Below are 14,220 nucleotides of genomic sequence, written 5' to 3' on the forward strand. Positions count from 1 at the left end.
CTGTAACAGTCGCTTGCTCTCTGGGTAGTGCTGGACCTGCATGGGCCTCCTGACCTGGGGACTAAGTGAGGGCTGGCCGTGCAGGGACAGCGCTAAGGGGCCAACAATTTGCCAGTTAATAAAATTCTCACAGCCCTGCCTCGACAGCCTTGCAAGGGTTGAATTGTTTTGTGGAATTTTCTATGTGAAAAAGGTAAGTACATTGTGGAAATATGTTTATAATGAGGTCACCAAATTGCAAAGTCTAGCAAAACAAGATTAACTTTGTTGTTACTGGGTTGTTGAAATGTTTTGATACCTGGGAAACTTCTTGAGAAGCGCCTTTGGCTGTTTCAAGACAATGAATGATTGAATCTTACAGTCATCTTTCGGAAATGCATAAACACACACAAAATCATGAGCGTACAAAACACTTTTAAGTTATAAAATGTATCATAAAATAACGATTATTTGGAAGAAATCAGTAGCATCAAATATTTGCACAGTTATGTTCAAATGTCCATTTGATACACTGTTACCCAGATAGCAAGACAGCTACCTACAGTCCTAAAAAGGAAAAAAATCGCTCTCACAAACTTTCTCTGGATCGGTTCCATATTTGTGGAATGATCTGCCTGCTGCTACAAGATCAACAGATTCTGTCGCAATCTTTAAGAATCGGCTGAAAACACATCTCTTCTGTCAACACCTGACTGATCATTTCTGATTTCTATATCATTTCTACAATATTTAATAAAAAAAGAAGCATGCTTAGACAAACTAAACTTGGCTCTGTTCACTGGAGTAGGCTGTGTGAGAGATGTTTTTATTGCTCTTATGCTTTTTGTTGTCCTAATGTTGACCCAATTGCTTCTATTGTTTACCCAACTTGTAAGTCGGGCTCTAAATGTAAATGTAACATCACATTCTCACTAACTGGATAATGAATCCATTTTTAACACTGTGTCGGACTCAAATTTCTGTTAATAAAGCATCACAAACTGTTCTCTACACTGAGTGGTTGAAATGATGCTACATGAAATTAACATAGGAGCGGTGTGATCACAGGCCTGAGGGGTATTGCACAAAAGTAGAATAAAGAAACCCAGGATAATTGAACAAGCGCGGCTTGAACTAGTCTGCTCGGCGCATCCTTGCTTACCTCATTCCCCGCCAGCTTCTTTAAAAAAAAGTTGCCAGCCTAAGCCAGCGTTTTTTAACATTTTCACCCAAACTTAATGGCTCACAGCAAATTTTCTGTAAAGAATATATGGACAAACAATAAACAATATGTCAAATTAAAGAACAGTCTCAGCTTTTAGACAAAAGAAACCATATTCTTTTATCTTCATTTGTTTGTTTTTTATTACTCTGTAGATGTGGGTAGATTTCTTCAAGAATGCATCACTTTGATGAAACAGCTGAGATAATTTTTTTTCAAAGATTCCGCCCAGATTCCACTCAGAACTATCATTAAAAACCACCAAAACATATATGTTCTAGGTTCTGGGATTCTGTAATTTTTCCCAAAGGTGTGTAATGGCGCAACTTGCTGTATAACAGTACAAACACTCCATCCATCCATCCATCTTCTTCCGCTTATCCGGGGCCGGGTCGCAGGGGCAGCAGTCTAAGCAGGGATGCCCAGACGTCCCTCTCCCTAGACACTTCCTCCAGCTCTTCTGGGGGGACACCGAGGCGTTCCCAGGCCAGCCGGGAGACATAGTCCCTCCAGCGTGTCCTAGGTCTTCCCCGGGGTCTTCTCCCGGTGGGACATGCCTGGAACACCTTCCCGGGAAGGCGTCCAGGGGGCATCCGGAAAAGATGCCCGAGCCACCTCAACTGGCCCCTCTCGATGTGGAGGAGCAGCGGATCTACTCTGAGCTCCTCCCGAGTGACCGAGCTTCTCACCCTATCTCTAAGGGATCGCCCGGCCACCCTGCGGAGAAAGCTCATTTCGGCCGCTTGTATCCGCGATCTTGTCCTTTCGGTCATGACCCACAGCTCATGGCCATAGGTGAGAGTAGGAACGTAGATTGACCGGTAAATCGAGAGCTTCGCCTTGCGGCTCAGCTCCTTCTTCACCACAACAGACCGGTACAGCGTCTGCATTACTGCAGAAGCTGCCCCGATCCGTCTGTCAATCTCCCGTTCCATCCTTCCCTCACTCGTGAACAAGACCCCCAGATACTTGAACTCCTCCACTTGAGGCAGGAACTCTCCACTTACCTTAAGTGAGCAAGCCACCCTTTTCCGACTGAGAACCATGGCCTCAGATTTGGAGGTGCTGATTCTCATCCCAGCCGCTTCACACTCGGCTGCAAACCGTCCCAGTGCATGCTGAAGGTCCTGGTCCGATGGGGCCAGCACGATGACATCATCCGCAAAGAGCAGAGATGAAATCGTGTGGTCCCCAAACCCGACGCCCTCCGGCCCCTGGCTGCGCCTAGAAATTCTGTCCATAAAAATTATGAACAGAACCGGCGACAAAGGGCAGCCCTGCCGGAGTCCAACATGCACCGGGAACAAGCCTGACTTACTGCCGGCATTGCGAACCAAGCTCCTACTCCGGTCGTACAGGGACCGGATGGCCCTTAGCAAAGGGTCCACCACCGGGTTCGGGGATTGCCGCCTCGGCAGGCACCGGAGACCTTACGGCCGCAGCTCCGAGTGGCTGCGTTGACAATGGAGGTGGAGAACATGGTCCACTCGGACTCAATATCTCCAGACTCCCTCGGGATCTGGTCGAAGCTCTGCCGGAGGTGGAAGTTGAAGATCTCTCTGACAGGCGATTCGGCCAAACGTTCCCAACAAACCCTCACAGTACGTTTGGGTCTGCCGAGTCTGTCCAGCTTCCTCCCCCGCCATCGGATCCAACTCACCACCAGGTGGTGATCAGTTGACAGCTCCGCCCCTCTCTTCACCCGAGTGTCCGAGACATACGGCCGTAGGTCAGATGAAACAACTACAAGGTCGATCATCGACCTCCGGCCTAGGGTGTCCTGGTGCCATGTACAAACACTGATTGCCGTAAAAACTCTTCTTTGGCGGGGAACCGTCTTATTTTAAATAACGAGATAACTTGTCAATGGCGGAGAAAGAGTTAATTTGTTGCACGTTTGCTAAGCAAGGATGACAATGCGAAGCTAAGTCCAGGCAGGTGTAATTACCGCACGGCATTCTTAAATAGACCTCGCGAACATTATCACCAATGGGAACATGGATAAAAGTCACGCTTCATACTTCACGGCCGCTGAACAACAGCTCCTGATGGAGTTCTATGAAGAGGTGAAAGATAGCAATAGCGGACCGGCTTAATTCCGTAAGATGTCCAAAACTGTACAGTTACTAAAAAGTGCTCCACTGGAACTGTCATAATTAAGCAATAAATAAAGGATTAAAGGAATTACTTTTGAAGTCCACTAATCAACTAATACAAACAATCTATTTTTCTCATGTTAGGTTTTTATCAATTTTATTTTTCTATCCTTCATAAAGAACAAGCTTGTCTGGCAATAAAAGGACCTGGCAGCAAGTTAAAATTAAATATGAGGACATTTTGCAGGATGGTAAGTGACTTTAAAGTAGATAACAGTGGACCAATGAGGTGAATAGATTAGGTGTCTGGTGACATGTTGAATGTCTGTATGATTGTAGCAGTTAAAAAAAAGCCCATAGAACTGGCACATGGGGCGGCCCACCAGTAAATCTATGTTTTGTAATCTCAATTACTGCAAAAAAACACATATTTATGAAACCTCTGATGGCAATTTGACAAGAAGTCTACATTAGCATAGCAACATAACACTTGGTCTGAGTAATAATGCTACCACTTGAATCAATATAAAAAGACTGTTGCAATAACAAACAACCAACAGATTTAAATGAAAAATGACTATACATGTAATATTTTAATACAGGATAATTCAAATGATGGAGCATACTAAGAAAGCCCATGGACATGCTGCAAATCAATCATGTGAGAAAATCCTCACAGGATTGAGGGTGGAAATACAGGTGAATCACTAGGATTAATTTTAGCCTGGTCTGGAGCAGGCTAGCTGCAGTGAATAAATCACCATTGTAACTTGGCCGGGTTAAGTTTGAGCTGCTTTCTTGCAACCGACTTGAGGCTAAATTCAGCCAGGATAACAAACATATCCCGACTTAATCCCTTATCTTGTTTTTGTGCAATACCCTCTGTTCACACGTGCTCTTAGTTTAGCTTAGTTTAGCTTAGTTTACTGAACACCACATACAGTTAATTGATGTTCGTGTGTGGAGATTTCTTTAATTTTCCATTACTTATCAGTCATTCTTCGGGAAATGGACACATTATGAAGGCTTGTCAAAGATATGGAGAAATATTGAGTTCCTGTATCACTCAGTTTGCCAAGTTTCATCCAAACGGGTAGGGGAGAGTGGGGTAAAGTGGGGCGGTTTTTTACAGTTGCTCCCTTCTATGCGAGCTAAAATGATATATTAGTAAAATTTACACATTTCACATTCATTCAGGATGTTTCATAGCAATGGAAATTACCAGAATATATTCAGGACGAAGGGCAGTGAAAATGTGATATTTTTAAAAAGTGGTCTTGTGTCTCACTTTACCCCAGCTTAGGGGTAAACTGAGACAGACCAGAGAAATCAAGGGGGTAAAGTGAACCAGCTGGGGGTAAACTGATCCACTAACTTTTTCCACTCTGAAAAGACCATAACAACACATGTTGTAACATTTAGAATCCTGACAGCTAGCTTGACAACCACACATTCCAGAACTAATGTTGGACTATTAAACGAATCATGGCGATTGGTCAATTAAGCACATTATTTTTCTAAACACTTGAAAGTACAGCAACTCTGAACAAAATCAAATACAACATAATATAATTCAAAATGTTTTAATTAACATTCAAATGACAGATAGAACCAGTTAGATTAGAACACAGTCTGGGGGTCAGAACAAAGGACCCTTAGAGCCAGCTAGTGTCTGGGGTCAGAGCAAAAGACAATCAGAACATACTGGAACAGCCTGGGACTAAGAACACATAACTAGATCAACCTGGATTAGAACATCAGCCTATTGTCATACTCTACAACTAGGCCTACTCTACATTGCAGCCCTGAAGGTTACAGGGAAAGATGAAGAGTTGCTCTCTCCGTGTGGTTCCTCCAGGCCTTTTAGGTTGAGACAGCTTCTTCACCACATCACTTTTAGGAACATGTGCCACATCATTTTCCTTTATAGCAAACGTGGGTCTCTCCCACACTTTCGTGTTTACCGTGTTAGAAATTGTGCAAGTATTTCGTGATCCTCATCTTTCTCAACCATGCCAATGTAACGGACGCTCCTGTGTTTGGTTGCAAGGTTAACTATGACAAAGTCACCCACGGACAGATCTGTGTTCCCTGAATCACTGCTCTCATCCTCAGAGCTCTCTTCGTCAGACACATTATCATTTACATTACATTTACATTTAGTCATTTGGCAGACGCTTTTACCCAAAGCGACTCACTTCTTACAGGGACAATCCCCCTGGAGCAACATGGAGTAAAGGGTCTTGCTCAAGGACACTGGTGGTGGCTGCTGGGATCGAACCAGCAACCTTTGATTTACCAGTTCAGTGGTTTAACCCACTAGACCACCATCTCACATTATCAACTGGGACAGGGACATCACTCTCCTCAGAGCTGCTAACTATGATTTTCTTTTTGCTTGCTTTCGTTTTCTGTTTTCCCTTTTCTTTGCTATTTTTCTTTTCCCCTGCCATTTTCTTTTGTCTTTCTTTATACGCCTTTTCAATTGCCTGGTTCTCAGGAGTATCAGTTAGGATGGCTGTCTTCACACACTTTCGTTTGGTTTGTTTTCTGGGGGGACATTTGGGAAGTGGTAGGATTTCACGAGGAGACACATATCCAGGTTGCCTGGGAACACATTGCACATCTGAGTCAGCTGGCGAGGCACATCCATGTGAACCATGCACAGTGGATGGATTAGCATCCGCAAGTGAATTATCTGCTGCGGGTGGTTCATCTGAAGTTGGATCATCTGCAGGGGGTGGATCATCTGCAGTGGCAGGGTGCAGCTCAGGGTTTGGCCGGTCTGACACCATGGATGGTGCAAACGCTTCATCAGGGAAAATTTCTCCGTTATATGGGAAAATCCCAGTGGACCTAAATCCAGAAGTGATGTTTCGTGGTGTCACTGCTGACATGAAAGCCTCCTTCACAAATCCTGCAATCTGGTAGATCGAGACTGTTTTGCCAGGGTTTGGTCTCATCCACCCATCAAGAGCTCGGCTGTATTGGGTCTTGAATGGGCCATACACGGTCACGTCGAGAGGCTGATTGCGATGGGATGTGTGGGGTGGGAGGGTGAGCAGAACAATACCGTTGCTCTTGGCCATTTCTACTGCCTTGAGTGAGATGTGAGCCTTAAGATTATCCAGGATTAGCAGCATGGGATGGTCAGGGTTTTAGTTAGTGTGCTTTATCAGGTTATCAAGGAACTCAGCCCAGGTGTCTTCATTCATCCATGCAGGTGCTCCTGGAGGTGCTCCTATAATGAAGCAGTCCTCAAACTTAACTCTGGGGAAGATAAACATGGGAGTTATGGCATTCCCAGTAGCATTCACTGCACACACGACAGTCACCAGTTCTCCTCTTTCAGCCGATGTGACAGAACCAACTTGTTTTTTTTTCCTTTCTCTGTCACAACCTGAATCCAACAGAACGTTTATAATTAATGGCATGTTCAATCAGTAGGTTACTACTGGTCTAATGGTACATCGTACTTTTCAGTCCATTATTTTTTTTCAGTTCACAACATTACTAAATGATGTTAATGGATGACTATAGATTAACAAAGTTCGGGAGAAGCCAGAGCATATAATTAAGACCGCCTGGTTCGCAATCAGCAATCATAGACCCTACCCTATCAGCTTAAGCGAACCAGCACATAAGTAGAGAAAGATTCTTACCTGAAGCCATCTCTAAAGGATTACACATCCCACCACCTCCCCTGCTCCTCTACTTGAGCTCTTGTCGATAGCAGAACTCCGGGGGGTGAGTTCTGGGTTGGGCCGTTTCCGAGCTCGGCGCACTCGCCCCTATTGGGGGGCCGGAGCGTACCGGGATCGGATGGAATCGGCGAGCTCGGAACCTGCTCCCCGGACAGCACGCCAAACACGCATACTTTTACTACTCCTGCTATCTTCATTATCTGCTCAGGTGAACTCGTGAATAGCATTCGTTTCATCATTCTGTCAATAGCTAGCTGGTCATTATCACAAGCCACTCAGTATCAGTCTGGTGCTCTCTAGTGTATCATGTGTAGGTTAGGCTACCTGCTGTGGCTTTTGTACCGTAAAGACGCTTGTTTCATCCACATTGTAAATCATGGGTGGAGGGAATGTATGCCTGTTAAAGATGAGAGGCAAGAGAAGAACCTTATCAGAATCTAAACCAAATCTTACAGGTGAAGCCTCCAAAACACATTAGCATCTAAAGAATTAATGCTGTGACCTGTCCATCACTACAGCCAGATTGTCAAAGAACTCCCCGACTGTAGTTTTATTGAAGGCTGTAGCCCTTGCCAGGGATGTTGCTTCTGGAGTTCGGACAGAGAGAGGGCGACGTGCTAGGAAGCTGCCAAACCAATCTTCACCTAGAGTAGACAATTCATTATTAGCAATACGATTTAGCTTTGTGGCAAGATCATTTGGCCTTAGTTAACCTACAGAATCACACCACATCTCTTGCACACCCTAGCCTACCTGCACATTGTGTCTTGGTCCAATTGGCAGGGACAGGGATATTATTTTTCTCTGCTGGCACTTAACTGGAGGAAGGCCATGGAACTGTTCATCTAGTTGTTTCAAGTGTTTGGCAAGCTCCTCCTCCATCTCATCTGTGAATATTCTCTTTGCCTCAGCTACTGCACCCCAGGCTACTGATTTTACTTCCCCTTTCTGTTTTTTCTTAATAAATCTTAGGAGGCTTGACTTATCAATATTTCTATCCCTTGCAGCTGCTCTTAGAGACTTCTTTCCTTCCTTGACCTCAGCGGCTGCAATCTCCATCTCCTCAAGGGGTGTTTTTCCCTAGGTTGTCTTCCTGGTGTATTGCCTTGGCATGGTGTTTTTTCTGCAATGTTTATGACATTAAAAATAAAACATAGGTAATGTAATATTACATTAACATATGTTTTAGACTAAACTGAACTTGTGCCTCATGTCTCACTTTACCCCACAGCATTTGTCTCACTTCACCCCACTGCCATATTTTAGAAAAAAACTATCTCTCTTAGAAATTCAGGCTAATCTTCAGCTAGGATCATCACAAGGTTTATATGTTGGTAGTTCATCAACATGTGTGATGTAGGAAACAGCAACAGGAGATACAAAATGAAGCACAACAGCTACAGCAAGACAAGAGACTTCAAACAGGTACATGGTATCGTATACAACTTACAATGAACGCGCACAGGACAATGAAACATGAGGACTCTTTTTGGGGAACAAACATAGGATGATTAATAGGAACCAGGTGACACATATCAAACACTAAGGGAAGGCTAACGAGACTGAAAGGGCAGGGACACAGACGAGACTCGGGGAGAGTATTGAAAGCCACAAGGTCAAAACGTCTCTTCCCACATGAAACAGAGGATCCTGTATGGTTCCACCTCTAGACCACGAAATACCTGACAAGGTGAGGTGGAATCATAACACTCTCCTTCATGGTCAAGGGGAGTTTTGAGGGTTTTAAAAACATAATGGTCACATGACCACGAATGTGTTCCGTTGCCTAGATACAGGGGGTGTCTCACATTACCTGATGTCTCGCTTTACCCCACTCTCCCCTATATAATGAGATAAAATTGTCCATCTGTCTCCAAAGTCTCTACATCAAGTGCACTGCCCTTATAAGTGAGTAGGGAACATATGCTATTGGAACGCATGCAAAGCAGTTTCACAAACTGTGCATTACTAATTATAATGTTGTTAATAACGTTTAGTTTCTTTTACAGTTCGATCGATTCACTTAAATCAATAAGACATTGAAAGAAGCTGCAGGGATTACTTTTATGTTGCCTCTATCTGTACTCTGAACTTTTAAAGACATGAACCATTAAAAACATTGGACCACAGATAAACATCTTTATTGTTCTACCTAAGAAATAATGTAACATACATCTTGGATGGCTTGAGGTTGTGTAATTGATCAGCCACCTCCTCTAAAGATATGACTGTTAATGCTAATCCAATGCAATTTAAGTTACAAATGTTTTGCATTCTTTGCATGCAGTATTTTCGGCTCTTAATTATTACTTTCTGCATTGTTGGGCCTATTACAAATGATTTAACAATGTTGGAAGTGCTCAGATGGTTTTCACTTGAACACCGAACTCATGATAGACAGACAGACAGACAGACAGAACAACACATTGAATGGTTACTTTGTCTGAGTTGTAACCAGTTATAAACTTCATTAGAAAGGTAAACATGTATTTTGTTATTTAGCTATTCTTTCAACATAAATCTCCAAATTTGATTATTAATAATTTTTTCTAATTCATTAAATAACACCGCCTAAAAAGTAACGAGTAACTAGTACACTGAGTTATTTTGTATACATAAAGAGCGCTAAAGTTACAAAAAGTGCGTCTCCTTACTGTGACTACAAACTGATGTTGTATTTTCACAAATTTGTAAAAATATATAAAAATGATTTGAAATGTATGTGGATTGTCAGAAGGATACTCCATCTCCTCAATAGGTCTGTTGTCAATCGTCCCTCGACTGTTGTAAACAAGAGTGCTGCTCAGTAACATAGCAGGACAGAAGATATTGGTGTCATGTTTAGGGTCCCCCTGTCAGAGACAATCATTGGGTGTTGGAAAAAAATTAAATCTCAAACATTGTTTTTGGACTACAAGACACAACAAGACGTTGTTCTAGCAAAACAAGATTAACTTGTCTCTTATCTGTGTTGTTGAAATGTGTCGATACCCGGGAAACGTCTTAAGAAGCGCCTGGGGCTGTCAGCAACAGTAATTTTGGGGAGATGCATACACACACACAAAATCATGAGCATACAAAACACTTTTAAATTATAAAATGTATCATAAAAGAAGGATTATTGGGAAGAAATCAGTATCATAAAATATTTGCAGTTATATACAAATGTCCATTTGATACACTTATAGCAAGACAGCAGCTGAAAACCATTGAATCAATGTTAAAAAACAGTGATTTGTCAATGTTATAATAATTGCTTTAATATCAAGGTTTATGGTACACTTTTAAGACTGAGGCGGTACTCGTCACTTGTGCAACAAATTTATTTCCCTGCAAGAGATATGAAAAAACCCCAGTTTAGATCGTAACCACTGAAGCGTGCACACTCGAACTGTCTCATCACATACTGAACGCTACTTACGCTATTCTAGCATCAGCTTAACCTACCACAGAAATGTTTTATTGAATTTATTAAATATGTGACATTTTACATGGCTATGGGGATGAAACCACAATGTGGTTTAAAGGGTTAATGATGTCTCTGTACTGTGCATTTTGTAATCACGTTTTTTATTGCCCATTAAAACAATAAATAATGAATGACTTTATCAATTTGCCTAGTTATATTTGGATAAATAACTGAAGTTGTAAGCAAATGTATTAATGTCTATTTTTATTGTAAAATTGGTTATTAAACAATGAAATGCTTTATTGGTTTACACACAACTCTTCCCGTCCTCCATACACCGCGGTCTTGCTTATAAAAGTATTTAACTACGGAAAAAGCTACAATGTTTTAACAGTAACTAAACTACCATCAACCTACAGACAAATAAATAAAGTTAGTAGCGTTGCTACTTGTAGTTAGCTACTCCCCAACACTGATACAATTTCTGCGGTTAATTCAGCTGTAACTTTGCTAGCTAATGTATGTAAAAAAGGTCTAAATTTTACGCATTTGGCTGACGCTTTTATCCAAAGAGACCTGCTGTATGTACTGAAAATTTTGCAAAAAATGCCACAAATCACAAATTTGCACTGCCTATTACAGTATGTCATTTCTCAATCGATATACGTTAAAGTGGCAATCTGTACGTTCTTCTGAGTAAAAATGAACTTAAACCAATCATTAAGCAAGAACATGAAAGAACAGTGTTTAAAACTGTCTCACTACCCTTGCTGGATTCACCAAGGAAATCTTGCTATAACGTTTTTGTACTTTTCCCTGTAGGGTCGTCTTTTCCCCGTAATCCTTATTTGGTGTCTTTCGTCTGTTCGTCATTTTGTCACATTTGTGAACAGAACGAAGAGGATCCGGCTGCTGGGTATGATTTTATACCACTTTGTGTATTATTTATGGCGGCATTTACTACTTATACTTTTTAAACCCCAAGCAGCGCTGACATCTGGGGATTCATCAGGTGTGAAAAACAAGAACACATTGATGAGAGCTTACAAAGAAAAAGGGAATGTGATAAGAAATAAAATTGGCGAGGCATTGACAAGGCATTTCAAAGCAAACACGATACCTTGCACATGATTATAGGACATTGTGTTCAAATATCCCAAAAATTGTCCAAAAAACAGAGGGATCAAAACAACATATTTTCTCTTCAGGCTCTAAAGGGTTAATTCAGGTTTCAAGTTTCAGGTCAGTGAAATGTCTGATTCTTCTTGTTGGATAATAATCTTTTACTCAGGAATGGGAGTGTCTCTTTTGAGAAGGTAACCCCCTTTAGGGCACTATTTAAGCTGAATCTTTTCAAACAATTTTACCTTCTGACTTCTTCCACACAAGCTGGCCTAGAAGAAACTGCAGTTGACCATGTAAGTATTTCCGTAGGCACTTCATTTCAACTTTATTTTATTTAGTTTAGGTCACTTGATATAAATGGTTTCTCTGAACATTTTAATCTGAAGGGGTGTGCGCAAAAATATCATGTGCCAACCAGTAAATTTGAATTAGAATTTTACTTATAAAACTGTTTTTAAAATGCATGTCTTGGACTGAATGTTGAATAAAAGAGCCTAGAATTGGTCAAGAAGCTGGCTGAAAAAATGCCAAGAGTAAATTTTATCAAATGCTAGGCTTGTCTAGGCTACTGTAAAGTTGCTGAAAGTAATACAGTTTGAATGAGAATGTTGTACTCAAATGTGGGGAATTGTGTAAAAGACCACAAACTTTTGAACATTAGTTTAGTAGTAGAAAATGTTGAATAAAAAATCTATGAATTCTAAATGTATTATTATATTACAGACACATAGAGACATCGGTGATGTGCTTCATTTACCCTATAATATTAATCTCTGATTCATTTTTCAGATCTTATAACTTCAACAATGTCCTTTCCAACAACTGTGAGTTTAATTGGTGGCCAAGGAGGTCAGCACTTTTCATTTACCGGTGAGACAAATGGTGCCAGTTTAGAAAAGATCGGGGTTTGGGTGGGGGAATGGCAAGTGAAAGCGGTCAAGGTCTGGCTTTCTGATGGGAGAAACCAAACCTTTGGAAATCCAGCTGGATCTTATCAAGAGTACAAATTCCAGCCAGGTGAGAGTTTCACCTCACTGTCCCTGTGGGGAAATGGAGCTGGAACGCGTCTTGGGGCCATTCGTTTCAAGACCACCCTGCAAAAGGAATTCTTTGTGAAAATGACAAGCTGGGGATTAAAATCAGAATACCCTATGGATGTTGGCTCTGGATATTGTCTGGGTGTTCAAGGAAGAGGTGGTTCAGACATTGATAGTATGGGATTTGTGTTTCTCAATGATATTGAATCGGTAGTGCTTACTGATGTCAAATATCCCACTATTAACCAAATGATACCACAGGTGGCAGTGGAAGAAATCAAATCTGTTGCTTACACAAATGAGTCATCCATCAGTCAAAAGCAAAAAATTGAAAGCTCAAAAAAAATATCCAAGACATCCTCATGGTCTCAAAGCATAAGCTTTTCGTCAACAATTTCGCTGGAAGTAAAGGCTGGTATTCCAGAAATTGCTGAAGTATCAACAGGATTCAGCATTACCATTGGGGCAGAAAGCAGTTATGGAGGGGAGCATACGGAGGAGAGAACAGAAACGGTGTCATCTGAAATAGAAATTCCACCCGGGAAGAAGGTTGTTGTTGATATCGACATTGGCAGATGCAGTTTTGACCTGCCATACACTGGCACAGTGAAAATAAAGTGCCGGAATCAAAGTGTGTTACAATATGAAACCAAGGGCAAATACAAAGGTCTTACTTACACTGAAATAAAGGTTCATGCTAAAGAGTTTAAACTTTGATAGCTAAAACGATTGAGAAATCAAATATGATTTAATTTGATTGATTATTTGATTATCAGTGATCACACATGTTTTGTTTGATTTTAATTTTTCTTGGGTGTTGGGAATGGGGAAGTGTTTTATTCTGTTTAATTTTGGATCAAAGTTTCAATCTCTTTCCAAAAACAGGGACAATTCTCTATTTTTGTGAATAAATATAATAATTTTATTGTGTTTTAAATGCTTTGTTGTCAGGAAACTTTGTGTACAATGTCACATCCCATTGTATAACAAAGAAAATTCCACATGCATCAACAAGAAAAAAACACTTAAGAGAGTACTTAAACATCACACACAAATGTATACTACACATAGTTTACATTTCCATAGGACGTTACCGTGCATTTAAAACAAAAAACATATAAGGTGAATTTTTGTGTGAAAATGTTAAAGGATGACCTTAAAGTGACAGTCTTTATATTGCTTTACAATTTTTAGATTTTGACATTACATCTATATTCATAAAAAAGCACTACAGAAATAGGTTTGCTCTTTGTGAACCTGCATTCATGAATGTGACATTCACACCAAAATAAAATATATAATAAAGCAAACACCCTTTAAAAATTCATCCTTGATGTAATAACCTAAATCACGTTTTAATGTTAGGAAAACTTTTTTTTTATATTATCAACAATGGAAGCCACATTAGTCCAAAAATGTTGGTTATGTTGGCAGGACCAAATCAAACGAGAGATTGTTTCAGCGGATATTTCCTTAACTTTATTTGCTGGAGGGACTTTTGAGCTAATGACCAAACTTAAGTCCAATTTACATTATTAAAGAAATTGTTCCAGTAGAAAATAACAGAAGGTGTTGAGATATTCTCTTTCAAAAGAATCAATTTTGTAGTTGATAGGCAAAAGGCATAAATTGGAGATATACATTACAT

The 14,220-nt window shown here is 40.8% G+C and overlaps 1 protein-coding gene across 1 annotated transcript; it reads left to right on the top strand.

Annotated features, from left to right (window-relative positions):
* Positions 1–11,752: 11,752 nt before the first annotated feature.
* LOC130420698 (aerolysin-like protein) lies at positions 11,753–13,497 on the top strand. The gene is made up of 2 exons (XM_056748188.1): positions 11,753–11,828; positions 12,325–13,497. The coding sequence occupies exon 2, from the start codon at positions 12,342–12,344 to the stop codon at positions 13,287–13,289; it is 948 nt and encodes a 315-aa protein (XP_056604166.1). The 5' UTR covers positions 11,753–11,828; positions 12,325–12,341; the 3' UTR covers positions 13,290–13,497.
* Positions 13,498–14,220: the final 723 nt, after the last annotated feature.

This window comes from Triplophysa dalaica, chromosome 5 (genome assembly GCF_015846415.1).
Source record: "Triplophysa dalaica isolate WHDGS20190420 chromosome 5, ASM1584641v1, whole genome shotgun sequence".
NCBI classification, from domain to species: Eukaryota; Metazoa; Chordata; class Actinopteri; order Cypriniformes; family Nemacheilidae; genus Triplophysa; species Triplophysa dalaica.